The sequence below is a fragment of the Oncorhynchus mykiss genome, chromosome 1 (assembly GCF_013265735.2).
Source record: "Oncorhynchus mykiss isolate Arlee chromosome 1, USDA_OmykA_1.1, whole genome shotgun sequence".
Taxonomy (NCBI): Eukaryota; Metazoa; Chordata; class Actinopteri; order Salmoniformes; family Salmonidae; genus Oncorhynchus; species Oncorhynchus mykiss.
In genome coordinates, this window is record NC_048565.1 from 85,077,185 (window position 1) to 85,096,421 (window position 19,237).

The 19,237-nt window shown below is 45.6% G+C and overlaps 1 protein-coding gene across 5 annotated transcripts in view; it reads left to right on the forward strand.

Moving 5' to 3' along the window:
* Positions 1 to 19,237, forward strand: part of LOC110531368 (putative thiamine transporter SLC35F3) — a 147,013-nt gene that overhangs the window by 64,283 nt on the left and 63,493 nt on the right. The window contains exon 1 of one of the 5 annotated variants that reach the window (XM_036987569.1): positions 9,080 to 9,396. The exons of the other annotated variants lie outside the window; for them this stretch is intronic. Coding sequence (XP_036843464.1) covers positions 9,321 to 9,396 — 76 coding nt within the window. The 5' untranslated portion in view covers positions 9,080 to 9,320. Of the gene's footprint in view, positions 1 to 9,079; positions 9,397 to 19,237 lie in introns of those variants that run through there. 5 annotated transcript variants of the gene reach the window in all.

A 19,237-nucleotide genomic window follows, 5' to 3' on the forward strand; every position in this document is an offset into this window, starting at 1 on the left:
GCTCTTGGCTGGTTTTCTAATGGGGTCTTTCTGTGAAAAACACAGTGCAGGATCAGTTTTTCCACACACACGTGCAGGCATGAGCATGAACGCAGACACACATGCAGGCATGAGCATGAACGCAGACACACATGCAGGCCTGAGCATGAACGCAGACACACATGCAGGCATGAGCATGAACGCAGGCACACATGCAGGCATGAGCATGAACGCAGATACACATGCAGGCATGAGCATGAACGCAGACACACATGCAGGCATGAGCATGAACGCAGACACACATGCAGGCATGAGCATGAACGCAGACACACATGCAGGCATGAGCATGAACGCAGACACACATGCAGGCATGAGCATGAACACAGACACACACACACACATACACACACACACAATAACACCCCGACATGCCAAACCTGTAGCCTGCAGGATGATGACGTGAGTGACTCTCTCTTATTGGTTCCTGACGGTGTTTATAGTGTGTTTACATTACCCATCAAACATCCTGTACAGATCTCTCTCCCTCTCTTCCCTCTCTCTCTTCCATCACCTCTCACACTCTTTTTTGTAGTAATCACCTCTTTCTTTCTCCCCCTCCCTCTTTTTCTCTCTCTCTCTCTTCCTCTCTCTCACATTTCTCTCCCTTTCTCTCTTCCCTCTCTTTCTCTCTCTCTCTCTCTTTCTTTCTCCCCCTCCCTCTTTATCTCTCTCGCTCTCTTCCTCTCTCTCACATTTCTCTCCCTTTCTCTCTTCCCTCTCTTTCTCTCTCTCTCTTTCTTTCTCCCCCTCCCTCTTTATCTCTCTCTCTCTCTTCCTCTCTCTCACATTTCTCCCCCCTCTCCCTCTCTCTCTCTCCTCATCCTACTCCCTCTTTTTCTCTCTCCCTCCCTCTCTCGTTCCCTCTCACCTCCCCCTTTCGCTCTCTCTATCTCCTCATCCATCAGCTCTCATCCTCTGTTTCTGTCTCTTCCCTCTAACCCAAACACAGACCCTGACACTGACGCACGGGGAGCAGTGGAAAATGGTAGAAACTGTCCAATCAATTATATTAGTGGGAACAACTGGTAAAGAGAGGACTGGGGAAGGAGAGGACTGGGGGAGGAGAGGACTGGGGGAAGAGAGGACTGGGGGAAGAGAGGACTGGGGGAGGAGAGGACTGGGGGAAGAGAGGACTGGGGGAAGAGAGGACTGGGGGAGGAGAGGACTGGGGGAAGAGAGGACTGGGGAAGAGGGGACTGCGGGAAGAGAGGACTGGGGGAGGAGAGGACTGGGGGAAGAGAGGACTGGGGGAAGAGATGACTGGGGGAGGAGAGGACTGGGGGAGGAGAGGACTGGGGGAAGAGAGGACTGGGGGAGGAGAGGACTGGGGGAAGAGAGGACTGGGGGAAGAGATGACTGGGGAGGAGAGGACTGGGGGAGGAGAGGACTGGGGGAAGAGAGGACTGGGGGAAGAGAGGACTGGGTGAGGAGAGGACTGGGGGAAGAGAGGACTGGGGGAAGAGAGGACTGGGGGAGGAGAGGACTGGGGGAAGAGAGGACTGGGGGAAGAGAGGACTGGGGGAGGAGAGGACTGGGGGAAGAGAGGACTGGGGGAGGAGAGGACTGGGGGAAGAGAGGACTGGGGGAGGAGAGGACTGGGGGAAGAGAGGACTGGGGGAAGAGAGGACTGGGGGAGGAGAGGACTGGGGGAAGAGAGGACTGGGGGAAGAGAGGACTGGGGGAGGAGAGGACTGGGGGAAGAGAGGACTGGGGGAAGAGAGGACTGGGGGAAGAGAGGACTGGGGGAAGAGAGGACTGGGGGAGGAGAGGACTGGGGGAGGAGAGGACTGGGGGAGTAGAGGACTGGGGGAAGAGAGGACTGGGGGAAGAGAGGACTGGGGGAGGAGAGGACTGGGGGAAGAGAGGACTGGGGGAAGAGAGGACTGGGGGAGGAGAGGACTGGGGGAGGAGAGGACTGGGGGAAGAGAGGACTGGGGGAAGAGTGGACTGGGGGAAGAGAGGACTGGGGGAAGAGGGGACTGGGGGAAGAGGGGACTGTGGGAAGAGGGGACTGGGGAAGAGGGGACTGGGGGAGGAGAGGACTGGGGGAAGAGAGGACTGGGGGAAGAGGGGACTGGGGGAAGAGGGGACTGGGGGAAGAGGGGACTGTGGGAGTAGAGGACTGTGGGAGTAGAGGACTGGGGGAGTAGAGGACTGGGGGAGTAGAGGACTGGGGGAAGAGAGGACTGGGGGAAGAGGGGACTGGGGTAAGAGGGGACTGGGGGAAGAGGGGACTGGGGGAGTAGAGGACTGGGGGAGTAGAGGACTGGGGGAGGAGAGGACTGGGGGAGTAGAGGACTGGGGGAGGAGAGGACTGGGGGGAGAGAGGACTGGGGGAAGAGAGGCCAGGGGGAAGAGTGGACCGGGGGAAGAGAGGACCTGGGGAAGAGAGGACCGGGGGAAGAGGGGACCGGGGGAAGAGAGTACTGGGGGAAGAGGGGACTGGGGGAGGAGAGGGCTGGGGGAGGAGAGGACTGGGGGAGGAGAGGACTGGGGGAAGAGAGGACTGGGGGAAGAGGGGACTGGGGGAGTAGAGGACTGGGGGAGTAGAGGACTGGGGAAGAGAGGACTGGGGGAAGAGAGGACTGGGGAAGAGAGGACTGGGGGAAGAGTGGACTGGGGGAGGAGAGGACTGGGGGAGGAGAGGACTGGGGGAAGAGAGGACTGGGGAAGAGGGGACTGCGGGAAGAGAGGACTGGGGGAGGAGAGGACTGGGGGAAGAGAGGACTGGGGGAAGAGAGGACTGGGGGAGGAGAGGACTGGGGAAGAGAGGACTGGGGGAGGAGAAGACTGGGGGAAGAGAGGACTGGGGGAAGAGAGGACTGGGGAAGAGGGGACTGGGGGAAGAGAGGACTGGGGGAAGAGAGGACTGGGGGAAGAGAGGACTGGGGGAGGAGAGGACTTGGGGAAGAGAGGACTGGGGGAGGAGAGGCCTGGGGGAAGAGAGGACTGGGGGAAGAGAGGACTGGGGGAAGAGATGACTGGGGGAGGAGAGGACTGGGGGAGGAGAGGACTGGGGGAAGAGAGGACTGGGGGAGGAGAGGACTGGGGGAAGAGAGGACTGGGGGAGGAGAGGACTGGGGGAAGAGAGGACTGGGGGAAGAGAGGACTGGGGGAGGAGAGGACTGGGGGAAGAGGGGACTGGGGGAAGAGAGGACTGGGGGAAGAGAGGACTGGGGGAAGAGAGGACTGGGGAAGAGAGGACTGGGGGAAGAGAGGACTGGGGAAGAGAGGACTGGGGGAAGAGAGGACTGGGGGAAGAGGGGACTGGGGGAAGAGGGTTTGGGTTTGGAAAGGAACATGCTCTTCATGCACTAAGGACTCTTTTCCAGTGGTGTAGGAAATGGAGAAATGGTGTGTAAGAAAGGCAACAGTGAACAGTAGTTACAGTAGTTAGTAGAGCGAGACATTCATTTCCTTGAACCTCGAGCCTAGCACTTGGTGAAAACGTTGTGTCTAGTGACAGTCTCTTCAAGTAAATGTTAGGACAGATTTGATTCTGGGTTCCAAGGTAAGTGAGTTGGGAGAGAGAGGATTGGGGAAGGAGGGGGTTAGAGTGTCTGGTGTGTTTTTGTAGAGTTCTGCGTATCTCTGTCCCAAATGGCATTCTGTTCCCTATATAGAGCACTACTTTCGACCAGGGCCCATAGGGGGAAGAAGGAATGAATTAAACAAATATATGGATCAAGCTTCAAGGTCCAGATTTGAATTTGAGGAATATAGGGTGTCACAACCCCTTGTCCTAGTTATCAGATCAGGGGATTCTAGCCTGTACAACACCTTGTCCTAGTTATCAGATCAGGGGATCCTGGCCTGTTCAACACCTTGTCCTAGTTATCAGATCAGGGGATTCTAGCCTGTACAACACCTTGTCCTAGTTATCAGATCAGGGGATCCTGGCCTGTTCAACACCTTGTCCTAGTTATCAGATCAGGGGATTCTAGCCTGTACAACACCTTGTCCTAGTTATCAGATCAGGGGATCCTGGCCTGTTCAACACCTTGTCCTAGTTATCAGATCAGGGGATTCTAGCCTGTACAACACCTTGTCCTAGTTATCAGATCAGGGGATCCTGGCCTGTTCAACACCTTGTCCTAGTTATCAGATCAGGGGATATGAGCCTGTAGAATCTAGTGAAGAGGAAGAGTCTAGCCAGTGAATTATTCAGAGTGGCTTCTTTTAGTCATGTACACACTCCCCCACAGATTTTACACACGCGCACGCACCGGAGCACACACACGTGCACACAGACACACAACCATACACACATAGCCACACACACACACAACCATACACACATAGCCACACACACACACAACCATACACACATAGCCACACACACACAGACAGGTCGTCAGTACAACCTTTCTGGGGGGGGAGTTTGAGGGTCTCTATTGGAATGTAACATTATAGTTACATGGGGGAACTAATATGAGAAGAGCACACACACACACACACACACACACACACACACACACACACACACACACACACACACACACACACACACACACACAGAGGTTATCCTCAGTCAGTTGGTCAGAGCTGCCATTCAGCACTTCTACCTGTCCTGGGGAGAATGATGCATGTCAGTCGTTGTGAATGATGTGTGTGTCAGTCGTTGTGAATGATGTGTGTGTCTGTCGTTGTGAATGATGTGTGTGTCTGTCGTTGTGAATGATATGCGTCAGTTGTTGTAAGTGATGTGTGCCAGTCACTGTGGATTGTGTGTGTCTGTCATTGTGAATGGCGTGTGTCTGTAGTTGGGATTGATCTGTGTCCGTCGTTGTGAGTGATGTGTGTCAGTTGTTGTGAGTTGTGTGTGTCAGTCATCGTATCCTCCAGTGGGTTTAGGAAGAGCATTATGAAAGATAATGGGTGGAGGTGGAGTGGTTATCAGCAGGGTATTGATCAAACATGTTGAGGAACAACAAGGATAATATTCAAACTTAGATTCCAAAGTTGAATATGGGCTAAGTACAATTTGATTGATTTGATTTATAAGGTGTTGCTACTTAGGCAACCCTAAACTAAATGCTTCTTTGTCAACTTCAATAGATCCCACTACTAGTAATAACACAATGTTAGAATGGCAGGTGTATTTTTCAACCAGAGCAAAAGACAAACCAATTCCAGTGGGATAATATAAATCAGTATAATGTGCTTTTATTTTCTCACACTGTGTAAAATCGGTGCACTGGATAAAATATTATGCTTAAACAGTCTCATAGACTAGACGTAACATATTAAATGTAAATCTGGGACACTCAAATTAGTATGATGTGTAATGTTTGGCATGATTAAGATAAGACAGATGGCTACTTAGGGCAAAAACGAAAGTAGGGTGGTTGGTCGGGAGTTTAACACGAACGTCTAACAACCCAAAGGTTGCAAGTTCAAATCTCATCACAGACAATTTTAGCTAATTAGCAACTTTTCAACTACTTACTACTTTTGAGCTACTTTGCATGTTAGCAAACCCTTCCCCTAAACTTAACCCTTTTAGCTAACCATTCCCCTAACCTTAACCCTTTAACCTATCCCTAATCTTAACCCTAACCCCTAACCCCAGCTAACATTAGCCAGCTAGCTAACGTTCACCTCCTAGCCACCTAGCTAACGTTCACCTCCTAGCCACCTAGCTAACGTTCACCTCCTAGCCAGCTAGCTAACGTTCACCTCCTAGCCATCTAGCTAACGTTCACCTCCTAGCCAGCTAGCTAACGTTCACCTCCTAGCCAGCTAGCTAACGTTCACCTCCTAGCCAGCTAGCTAACGTTCACCTCCTAGCCATCTAGCTAACGTTCACCTCCTAGCCACCTAGCTAGAATTTGTAACATATCATATGTTTTGCAAATTCGTAACATATTGATTGTACATTTTGCAAATTCGTAGCATATTGATTGTACATTTTGCAAATTCATAGCATATTGATTGTACATTTTGCAAATTCGTAACATATTGATTGTACATTTTGCAAATTCGTAGCATATTGATTGTACATTTTGCAAATTCGTAGCATATTGATTGTACATTTTGCAAATTCGTAACATATTGATTGTACATTTTGCAAATTCGTAGCATATTGATTGTACATTTTGCAAATTCGTAACATATTGATTGTACATTTTGCAAATTCGTAGCATATTGATTGTACATTTTGCAAATTCGTAACATATTGATTGTACATTTTGCAAATTCGTAACATATTGATTGTACATTTTGCAAATTCGTAGCATATTGATTGTACATTTTGCAAATTCATAGCATATTGATTGTACATTTTGCAAATTCGTAACATATTGATTGTACATTTTGCAAATTCGTAGCATATTGATTGTACATTTTGCAAATTCATAGCATATTGATTGTACATTTTGCAAATTCGTAACATATTGATTGTACATTTTGCAAATTCATAGCATATTGATTGTACATTTTGCAAATTCGTAACATATTGATTGTACATTTTGCAAATTCGTAACATATTGATTGTACATTTTGCAAATTCGTAGCATATTGATTGTACATTTTGCAAATTCATAGCATATTGATTGTACATTTTGCAAATTCGTAACATATTGATTGTACATTTTGCAAATTCGTAGCATATTGATTGTACATTTTGCAAATTCATAGCATATTGATTGTACATTTTGCAAATTCGTAACATATTGATTGTACATTTTGCAAATTCGTAGCATATTGATTGTACATTTTGCAAATTCATAGCATATTGATTGTACATTTTGCAAATTCGTAACATATTGATTGTACATTTTGCAAATTCATAGCATATTGATTGTACATTTTGCAAATTCATAGCATATTGATTGTACATTTTGCAAATTCGTAACATATTGATTGTACATTTTGCAAATTCGTAACATATTGATTGTACATTTTGCAAATTCGTAACATATTGATTGTACATTTTGCAAATTCGTAACATATTGATTGTACATTTTGCAAATTCGTAACATATTGATTGTACATTTTGCAAATTCGTAACATATTGATTGTACATTTTGCAAATTCGTAACATATTGATTGTACATTTTGCAAATTCGTAACATATTGATTGTACATTTTGCAAATTCATAGCATATTGATTGTACATTTTGCAAATTCGTAGCATATTGATTGTACATTTTGCAAATTCGTAGCATATTGATTGTACATTTTGCAAATTCGTAGCATATTGATTGTACATTTTGCAAATTCGTAGCATATTGATTGTACATTTTGCAAATTCGTAGCATATTGATTGTACATTTTGCAAATTCGTAGCATATTGATTGTACATTTTGCAAATTCGTAGCATATTGATTGTACATTTTGCAAATTCGTAGCATATTGATTGTACATTTTGCAAATTCGTAGCATATTGATTGTACATTTTGCAAATTCGTAGCATATTGATTGTACATTTTGCAAATTCGTAGCATATTGATTGTACATTTTGCAAATTCGTAGCATATTGATTGTACATTTTGCAAATTCGTAGCATATTGATTGTACATTTTGCAAATTCGTAGCATATTGATTGTACATTTCGCAAATTCGTAGCATATTGATTGTACATTTTGCAAATTCGTAGCATATTGATTGTACATTTTGGAAATTCGTCACATATTGATTGTACATTTTGCAAATTCGTAGCATATTGATTGTACATTTTGCAAATTCGTAGCATATTGATTGTACATTTTGCAAATTCGTAACATATTGATTGTACATTTTGCAAATTCGTTGCATATTGATTGTACATTTTGCAAATTCGTAACATATTGATTGTACATTTTGCAAATTCGTAGCATATTGATTGTACATTTTGCAAATTCGTAACATATTGATTGTACATTTTGCAAATTCATAGCATATTGATTGTACATTTTGCAAATTCGTAACATATTGATTGTACATTTTGCAAATTCATAGCATATTGATTGTACATTTTGCAAATTCGTAACATATAATACGAAATGTAATTCGTAACATATAATACGAATTGTAAATCGACATCACAAATTAATACCTAGGACTATGCCCCAGGACTACCTGACATGATGACTCATTGCTGTCCCCAGTCCACCTGACCGTGCTGCTGCTTCAGTTTCAACTGTTCTGTCTTATTATTATTCGACCATGCTGGTCATTTATGAACATTTGAACATCTTGGCCATGTTCTGTTATAATCTCCACCCGGCACAGCCAGAAGAGGACTGGCCACCCCACATAGCCTGGTTCCTCTCTAGGTTTCTTCCTAGGTTTTGGCCTTTCTAGGGAGTTTTTCCTAGCCACCGTGCTTCTACACCTGCATTGCTTGCTGTTTGGGGTTTTAGGCTGGGTTTCTGTACAGCACTTTGAGATATCAGCTGATGTACGAAGGGCTATATAAATACATTTGATTTGATTTGATTTGAATACAAACCATACAAAACGTAAAATAACATACTAAATTAAGTGTCCTAGATTTACATACAGAATAATAGGAAATGCTCTGAGACCAGCTTGGCGAAAATTGCATTTTTCCAAGACTTTCTATTGAGAAGGAAAACTGCCTCCCCATGCAAGCCTTGTGTCTTCATATAACCCTTGAATAGGACGAGTAGGCTACAGTATATTTTCCCTCTACATCAGCCCCAGTCTCATCAGATCACTCACACTATCCCTGCCACTCCAATGTACAGCAGTTACACCGCTGCCTGCCGTGATCGATCCTTCCTCACATCTCCAAGCTGCAACCGGCTCTGAGTCACCAACCACCTGCCCCCGGAAACCGCGCTTCGGGAGGTCTGGTGGGTTGGCAGCGGGCACTGCACGTCTGGCTCGGGACGTACAGAGGGGCCCGGGGGGGGGGAGAGATAATACAAGTGAGGGAGATGGTGGATGCCTACGGTACGCGTGACGTGGCAAATTGCAGCAATTGCCTCTACTGTTTAACATGTGAAGAGAGAGAGAGAGAGAGAGAGAGAGCCCAGCCTCACGCGCTGGCGGGATACTGCAGAACCGGGGAAGGGAGGGAGGGAATGAGGGAGGGGAATCGAATCAGAAATAAACGACTGAGGGAGATTTGAGGAACGGAGGGGACGAAGGTGGATGCACGAGAGGTAGCGAAAGACTGCGGAGCCGAGAGAGGACGAGAGAGGTAGCGGAAAACTGCTGAGGTTTAGAGAAGAGTAAAGACAAGAAGCATCAAAAGTCCCATAGTCGGTACCCCACCAGATTCAGGGATGTAGCCGAAGAGGGGAGAGCTCAGCCTTTCCGAGCTCATCACTATGAAGAAACATTCGGCCAGGGTTGCCCCGCTGTCCGCTTGCAACAGCCCGGTGCTCACCTTAACGAAAGTCAAAGGTAGGGAGAACTCTGTTCTGTGACTTGACTTCGGTCTTGTTTAAAGCCTGATATGGCATTCGTCTACCTAATATGTGTAGCCTATTTTACATTCACCCTTGAAACCTAAATGTTGCCGTGTCCAAGGTTAGGCTTGTAAATCAACCAGAAAATAGGCATAGCCCATACGTTTGGTGTTGTGTGACTGTGGCAGAGAAACTTGGGTCAGTCAGGGGTGATGAATGGTGTTGGTGAAAGAGTTATCCGCTTAGAGGCACCGATGAACTTTTATAAATGTACCGTTGCGTGCCAAAACGCTTCGGAGTACCAACGGAATGAACCCCCCTTCACGGCAATTATGCGTTCGGGAAGACTTTATCTTAATAGACCATCAACGCTTCTAATTACACATTTACTACCCTGGAAAAATGTCTAGATCATGATGGGAGATAATGTTGTTACAGTCATTTATTCGAACAATCTCTTCTTTCGCTGTATTGTTTAAAAGCCAGACTGTATTTCGTTCTGCACTTTCAAAAATGTAGTTAAGAATTCATTTCTCCCCAACATCATCTGCATAATCGTCACTAATTATAATAACACCCCCAAAAATTATTTGGCGAACCTGTAAAATGCAAATCAGACAACAGATGTATGGCCAAAAAGTAGTTTTGTCCTGCAAAATGCATCGGGCCATTGAAGTGTTGTGCTGCTTGTCCATCATGAGTGAGTGCATGGGGGAGCGTGAAGCTGTTATTGTAGCAGAACAGGGCAGGGACCGACACCCCGCCACACACACACACACACACACACACACACACACACACACACACACACACACACACACACACACACACACACACATACACACACAATATCTTTAAATGGACAGGCCCAATGGGATAAAAATGGTTGTCTGGCTATCCAAACTCCTTGCTCCGGCCCAGTGACTCTGGATCTGAGTCCCTCCCCAACGATTTCTAGAACCCAAACACATTCTAACCATTCTGACTGGTCCCAGAAACGAACACACCGAGACCACACGTGGCTTAAGCGCCATTTTGAAAATGTGTAATTGGCTTTGATACTCACCACAAACAACTTCAAAGATGTAAACCTTTATAACCCTACCAGTAAACAGGTAGTACACCTTTATAACCCTACCAGTAAACAGGTAGTAAACCTTTATGAACCCTACCAGTAAACAGGTAGTAAACCTTTATGAACCCTACCAGTAAACAGGTAGTAAACCGTTATAACCCTACCAGTAAACAGGTAGTAAACCTTTATAACCCTACCAGTAAACAGGTAGTAAACCTTTATGAACCCTACCAGTAAACAGGTAGTAAACCTTTATGAACCCTACCAGTAAACAGGTAGTAAACCGTTATAACCCTACCAGTAAACAGGTAGTAAACCTTTATAACCCTACCAGTAAACAGGTAGTAAACCTTTATGAACCCTACCAGTAAACAGGTAGTAAACCTTTATGAACCCTACCAGTAAACAGGTAGTAAACCGTTATAACCCTACCAGTAAACAGGTAGTAAACCTTTATGAACCCTACCAGTAAACAGGTAGTTAACCTTTATGAACCCTACCAGTAAACAGGTAGTAAACCTTTATAACCCTACCAGTAAACAGGTAGTAAACCGTTATTACCCTACCAGTAAACAGGTAGTAAACCTTTATAACCCTACCAGTAAACAGGTAGTAAACCTTTATGAACCCTACCAGTAAACAAGTTGTAAACCTTTATGAACCTTACCAGTAAACAGGTAGTAAACCTTTATGAACCCTACCAGTAAACAGGTAGTAAACCTTTATGAACCCTACCAGTAAACAGGTAGTAAACCTTTATGAACCCTACCAGTAAACAGGTAGTAAACCTTTATAAACCCTACCAGTAAACAGGTAGTAAACCTTTATGAACCCTACCAGTAAACAGGTTGTAAACCTTTATGAACCTTACCAGTAAACAGGTAGTAAACCTTTATGAACCCTACCAGTAAACAGGTAGTAAACCTTTATGAACCCTACCAGTAAACAGATAGTAAACCTTTATGAACCCTACCAGTAAACAGGTAGTAAACCTTTATAAACCCTACCAGTAAACAGGTAGTAAACCTTTATGAACCCTACCAGTAAACAGATAGTAAACCTTTATGAACCCTACCAGTAAACAGGTAGTTAACCTGTAGTATAATGGCTAAGGTTAGGATCTTAGATCAGTGTGGGGCAACTTGTCCCCGGAGATTCAACCAATGGCTTACTTTACATTATTCACTCTGTAAAATACCTATTCCTTTTATGACAGTCCAATGCTTCTGTTGCCTCCTCCTTGGTTAAGTTGCTGTGTGTGTCCTTCCTTCTAGGGTTACCAGTGACCCACAGAACATTCTAGTGTGTCTCAGAGTTCCACTATGATCACAGAACATTCTAGTGTGTTTCAGAGTTCCACTATGATCACAGAACATTCTAGTGTGTCTCAGAGTTCCACTAGGATCACAGAACATCCTAGTGTGTCTCAGAGTTCCACTATGATCACAGAACATTCTAGTGTGTCTCAGAGTTCCACTATGATCACAGAACATTCTAGTGTGTCTCAGAGTTCCACTAGGATCACAGAACATCCTAGTGTGTCTCAGAGTTCCACTATGATCACAGAACATTCTAGTGTGTCTCAGAGTTCCACTATGATCAGAGAACATTCTAGTGTGTATCCTAGAGTTTATAAGAATAATGATAATGTATTATTATTAACTTCTATAGTGCTTTTCATAATAGAAATCTCCAAGCACTTCATAAGCAAAACACAAACAATCTATTATGACAGGTCAACCAATAGAGGCCAAGTCTTTGAATGCTGCATCCTCTGCAGACGGAGAGGGTCAGTTCATGTCCTGAGCGGAGGGAGCTGGGAAGCAGCCTCTTACAGCCACTGGCCTCCTCCTCCTTCACTCTGTGTATCACCACTTGGGTGACGTCTCAGCAGCTCACAACACAAAGTTCAGAATAGTATCCAGTGGTCTTCTCTACGAGCCGTCTGTCTCACCGCTGTTGTAGTCCTCTGTCTCCCATTCCTCTCACGCTTCAGACCACTCCTCACATGATGTTTTCAAAAGATCAGGAACTGGCAGCCAGGTGAAACAAAAAATATGCTACTGGGCCCAGATGCATTTTTCAAACAAAAACATTAGCCAGCTAGTTAGCTAGCTAGTTAGCCAAGCCAAAAATAAAACCTTGACTCAGCATACTAGTAGAAGAGGAAGCTTCACCACTAGAAGAATACAGCAGTACACAGAGGAAACTAGCATTTCCTGTTGAGATCGGAAAGGAAGAGGACAGACTAATTACTGTTTTACATTCACAGCTGGATGGTGTGTGTGTGTGTGTGTGTGTGTGTGTGTGTGTGTGTGTGTGTGTGTGTGTGTGTGTGTGTCCTAAAGCTGTGTTTATATTGTTGAATCACTCACAGCGGTCTTTGTTGTCCCTGTGTGCTCCAGCAGTGTCTGAAAGGTGAGCGTGCAGGAAGGGTTGTCTCTCTCAGTGCTGTGTTAGGGGTATACCCTTCCTCTCCTGCTGTTGTGTATGGAGAGACTGACACACAAGCACACACACACACGCCCACACACACGCCCCCCCCCCACACACACACACACACACACACACACACACTGACCCTTCCCTGTCCACCCTAGAGGAACTGAACCTTCCCTGTCTACCCTAGAGGAACTGAACCTTCCCTGTCCACCCTAGAGGAACTGAACCTTCCCTGTCCACCCTAGAGGAACTGAACCTTCCCTGCCTACCCTAGAGGAACTGAACCTTCCCTGTCCACCCTAGAGGAACTGAACCTTCCCTGTCCACCCTAGAGGAACTGAACCTTCCCTGTCTACCCTAGAGGAACTGAACCTTCCCTGTCCACCCTAGAGGAACTGAACCTTCCCTGTCTACCCTAGAGGAACTGAACCTTCCCTGTCCACCCTAGAGGAACTTAACCTTCCCTGTCCACCCTAGAGGAACTGAACCTTCCCTGTCCACCCTAGAGGAACTGAACCTTCCCTGTCCACCCTAGACAAACTGAACCTTCCCTGTCCACCCTAGAGGAACTGAACCTCCCTGTCTACCCTAGAGGAACTGAACCTTCCCTGTCCACACTAGACAAACTGAACCTTCCCTGTCCACCCTAGAGGAACTGAACATTCCCTGTCCACCCTAGAGGAACTGAACCTCCCTGTCTACCCTAGAGGAACTGAACCTTCCCTGTCCACACTAGACAAACTGAACCTTCCCTGTCCACCCTAGAGGAACTGAACATTCCCTGTCCACCCTAGAGGAACTGAACCTTCCCTGTCTACCCTAGAGGAACTGAACCTTCCCTGTCCACCCTAGAGGAACTGAACCTTCCCTGTCCACCCTAGAGGAACTGAACCTTCCCTGTCTACCCTAGAGGAACTGAACCTTCCCTGTCCACCCTAGAGGAACTGAACCTTCCCTGTCTACCCTAGAGGAACTGAACCTTCCCTGTCCACCCTAGAGGAACTTAACCTTCCCTGTCCACCCTAGAGGAACTGAACCTTCCCTGTCCACCCTAGAGGAACTGAACCTTCCCTGTCCACCCTAGACAAACTGAACCTTCCCTGTCCACCCTAGAGGAACTGAACCTCCCTGTCTACCCTAGAGGAACTGAACCTTCCCTGTCCACACTAGACAAACTGAACCTTCCCTGTCCACCCTAGAGGAACTGAACATTCCCTGTCCACCCTAGAGGAACTGAACCTCCCTGTCTACCCTAGAGGAACTGAACCTTCCCTGTCCACACTAGACAAACTGAACCTTCCCTGTCCACCCTAGAGGAACTGAACATTCCCTGTCCACCCTAGAGGAACTGAACCTTCCCTGTCTACCCTAGAGGAACTGAACCTTCCCTGTCCACCCTAGAGGAACTTAACCTTCCCTGTCCACCCTAGAGGAACTGAACCTTCCCTGTCCACCCTAGAGGAACTGAACCTTCCCTGTCCACCCTAGAGGAACTGAACCTTCCCTGTCCACCCTAAAGGAACTGACCCTTCCCTGTCCACCCTAGAGGAACTGAACCTTCCCTGTCCACCCTAGAGGAACTGAACCTTCCCTGTCCACCCTAGAGGAACTGAACCTTCCCTGTCCACCCTAGAGGAACTGAACCTTCCCTGTCCACCCTAGAGGAACTGAACCTTCCCTGTCCACCCTAGAGGAACTGACCCTTCCCTGTCCACCCTAGAGGAACTGAACCTTCCCTGTCCACCCTAGAGGAACTGAACCTTCCCTGTCCACCCTAGAGGAACTGAACCTTCCCTGTCAACCCTAGAGAAAGTGTTTTACAGTCCAGACTGACGTTATCTTTAGCTTTACAGAGTCACATGCAGTGAGAGAATGATCATTAACTTTTTAATCAGCTTTATGAAGTGGAGGAGATTGATTGTCCCAATGGAGGATTTGTTTAGTAAGTGGACGTTGAAGCACAGTCTCATACACATCAACACAGTTACTATGACACAGAAATAGATCATTGTTCAGTGGTCTCACTGGCTTTGAAGAATGACCTGTCAGCCTTGGAGATATGAGAGTCAGGGTTCAATCTCCAGTGAAATAATTTACTGTGTAGGTAGGAAAGAGGATGGAGAATTGTATTCCTATGTGTTTGATAGCCTAGCATATAACTTTTGCCAGTTTATTTTGATGGATTGCCAGTTGCAGGAAAGAGAGTGTGCAGGAGAAGCTAACAGGTGACCTTTTCTAGACTGTATTGAAAGAGAAGGAGAGAAGATTAGAGGAGAGGAGAAGAGAGGGGGGACTGGAGAGGCAGAGGGGAGGAGAGAGGTAGGGAAAGAGGAGGGGAAGTATCACAGAGTGTGGAGAGAAGATGAAAGGACAGACATTGAGGGTGATGGAGGAGAGGAGAGTACTGGACAAGACAGGAGAGAGTGATGGAAGAGAGGAAAGTACTGGACAAGACAGGAGATAGTGATGGAAGAGAGGAGAGTACTGGACAAGACAGGAGAGAGTGATGGAAGAGAGGAGAGTACTGGACAAGACAGGAGAGAGTGATGGAAGAGAGGAAAGTACTGGACAAGACAGGAGAGAGTGATGGAGGAGAGGAGAGTACTGGACAAGACAGGAGAGAGTGATGGAGAGGAGAGTACTGGACAAGACAGGAGAGAGTGATGGAGGAGAGGAGAGTACTGGACAAGACAGGAGAGAGTGATGGAGAGGAGAGTACTGGACAAGACAGGAGAGAGTGATGGCAGAGAGGAGAGTACTGGATAAGACAGGAGAGAGTGATGGAAGAGAGGAAAGTACTGGACAAGACAGGAGAGAGTGATGGAAGAGAGGAGAGTACTGGACAAGACAGGAGAGAGTGATGGAAGAGAGGAGAGTACTGGACAAGACAGGAGAGAGTGATGGCATATTTTATTTGTATTATTTTATATATTAGAGGATGAGAGGACAGGAGGGAGTGTGAAGAGGGAGGAGAGGAGGTATTATAGAGTATGGAGAGAAGAAGAGAGGAGAGGGAGGAGAGAGTAGAGAACAGACAGAGGAAAGTAGGGGACAGACAGGAGCAGGACAGACAGGAGCAGGACAGAGGAGAGGACAGCAGCAGAGATGTCCTTGTTTTGAACAGCCTGCTCCCTCTGTGATGTCAACATACAGTACACCCACTCTGCAGGTGGAGTGAATCACAGAGGCCACTGCGTATAAATACCATTGTGTGTGTGTGTGTGTGGGTGTGTGTGTGGGTGTGGGTGTAGGGGTGGGTGTAGGGGTGGGTGGGTGTGTTTGTGCTCACCACTTCTCAGACAGACACCCAGCCTGCTTTCCGTACAGAGAAGTGAGTCACCCTCTGCCTTTTAACCACTATATAGGTCATTTAGCAGATATTTTATCCAAAACAACTTGTAGTCATGCATGCATATATTTTTCATATGGGTGGCCCCAGTCTTACCCACACAGGGACTGTCTGAATCAACACCCCATATAGGATCTCTCTATCTCTTTCTCTCTCCTTCTCTCTCTCTCTCTCTCTCTCTCTCTCTCTCTCTGTCGCTCTCTCTCTCTCTATAACTCGTTGTCTCTCTCTCTCTCTCTCTCTCTCTCTCTCTCTCTCTCTCTCTCTATACCTCTCTTTCTATAACTCGTTGTCTCTCTCTCTCTCTCTCTCTATACCTCTCTTTCTATAACTCGTTCTCTCTCTCTCTCTCTCTCTCTCTCTCTCTCTCTCTTATACCTCTCTTTCTATACCTCTCTCTTTCTATACCTCTCTCTCTATACCTCTCTCTATACCTCTCTCTCTATACCTCTCTCTCTCTCTCTCTCTCTCTCTCTCTCTCTCTCTCTACCTCTCTCTCTCTATACCTCTCTCTTCCTCTATACCTCTCTCTCTCTCTATACCTCTCTCTTTCTATACCTCTCTCTCTCTATACCTCTCTCTATACCTCTCTTTCTCTATACCTCTCTCGCTATACCTCTCTCTTTCTAAACCTCTCTCTCTATACCTATCTCTCTATATACCTCTCTCTTTCTATACCTATCTCTCTACATACCTCTCTCTTTCTATCTCTCTTTTTCTATACCTCTCTCTCTCTATACCTATCTCTCTATATACCTCTCTCTTTCTATACCTCTCTCTTTCTATACCTCTCTCTCTATATACCTCTCTCTCTCTCTCTCTACCTCTCTCTCTCTATACCTCTCTCTCTATATACCTCTCTCTTTCTATACCTCTCTCTCTCTCCTGGTGACAAATCCCCTCTCTCAGCGCCAGTCCACAGTCCTCTGTGGAATGATGAAAAATGGATTTGTCTTTAAATATATTTAGTCTTCAAAGCACTTTAAAACACTCCTGCCTTCCAGGGGAGATGACATTTCATTGGCTACCACAGCTGGACTGGGACGGTTACCACACTGTGATTGACCATATCCCCAGTGGTCCAGCGATCCACTGATAACAGATGTGTTTACATACAAACCTCAAACTCTAGTCCCTGGAGCTCACACTCCCCACCTAGACAAGCACGGAATATTATTAGTATCAAGTCTAGTGAAGAGGAACTATAACTGTAATGGCTGGTGGTTGTATGATAATTGGTTTTGCATGGATCGTACTTCAAAACTCATAATACACAGAGAATAAAGTTGACATTTTGAGAATAAAGTAAAAATTACATTTCAAGAATAATGTCAAAATGTTTCAAGAATAGAGTAAAAAACGTTTGATATTTTTAGTAGGATACAGCAGGATATTTTTCCCAGCCATAATCACAAGCAACAGCTGCGATCAGCACAGACCACGGTACACGGGCTGTACGGAATACATATTAGGAACTTCCCCATTCTCCCTTCTCAGAACTCACCACTCCCCTAGTCAAGTATCAACCCTGCACTACTCAAGTGTCACCCCTCCCCTTCAACCCTCCTCACCCTTGAATTGGTTACTTATCACCCCTGCTCTGGTCAAGCCTCACTTCTTCTTCTCACCCCTCACCCTTGAATTGGTCATTTATCACCCCTGCTCTGGTCAAGCCTCACTTCTCCTTCTCACCCCTCACCCTTGAATTGGTCACTTATCACCCCTGCTCTGGTCAAGCCTTACTTCTCCTTCTCACCCCTCACCCTCGCACTCATTTAATCACAATAATGAGCTTTTCAATTGGCCAAAATACATGCTAAGAGCTGACAACAACAACAACAACAATGCACGTGGAAGTATAAGATAGCTAGCTGGCCATTATGTATGATCATCATCATAATGAACTAGGATTCAATTCATTACAATGACAATGTTGCTAGTTAATATGGATGTTGTTGGCACTTCACTGGCCACATGTAAACACAACCACTCCACTTCCTGGATCTTGCCTAACATATTGCAATCTTATTGCAATCTACTCCACAGAGGCAGAAAAGTGTTGGCAGAAGTTTATGTTGTTCATTATTTGTTGTATCCTATTTCATTGGTAAACAACATTGACCTGGCAGCTTAGTCCCTCTGCGTCTTGGCAACACTTTGACAAATCTACTTTTCCCTTTGAATTCCCCTATAATTTATGGTGTAGGCCACCAATTTCATTTTCCCACTACTTAAGGCCCATATTGTAATGAAAGTCACCTGCTAATAAACAGACAGCACCTTGCTAAGATGGACTATAAAACTAGCCTGTTTTAGCATTAAGATGCTACGGTAGTCTGTTTTAGCATTAAGATGCTACGGTAGTCTGTTTTAGCATTAAGGTGCTACGGTAGTCTGTAACTGACCTGAGTCTGTTGAAATGTGTGTTGAAGTCTGTTTTAGCATTAAGATGCTACGGTAGTCTGTTTTAGCATTAAGATGCTACGGTAGTCTGTAACTGACCTGAGTCTGTTGAAATGTGTGTTGAAGTCTGTTTTAGCATTAAGATGCTACGGTAGTCTGTTTTAGCATTAAGATGCTACGGTAGTCTGTAACTGACCTGAGTCTGTTGAAATGTGTGTTGAAGTCTGTTTTAGCATTAAGATGCTACGGTAGTCTGTTTTAGCATTAAGATGCTACGGTAGTCTGTAACTGACCTGAGTCTGTTGAAATGTGTGTTGAAGTCTGTTTTAGCATTAAGATGCTACGGTAGTCTGTTTTAGCATTAAGGTGCTACGGTAGTCTGTAACTGACCTGAGTCTGTTGAAATGTGTGTTGAAGTCTGTTTTAGCATTAAGATGCTACGGTAGTCTGTTTTAGCATTAAGATGCTACGGTAGTCTGTAACTGACCTGAGTCTGTTGAAATGTGTGTTGAAGTCTGTTTTAGCATTAAGATGCTACGGTAGTCTGTTTTAGCATTAAGGTGCTAC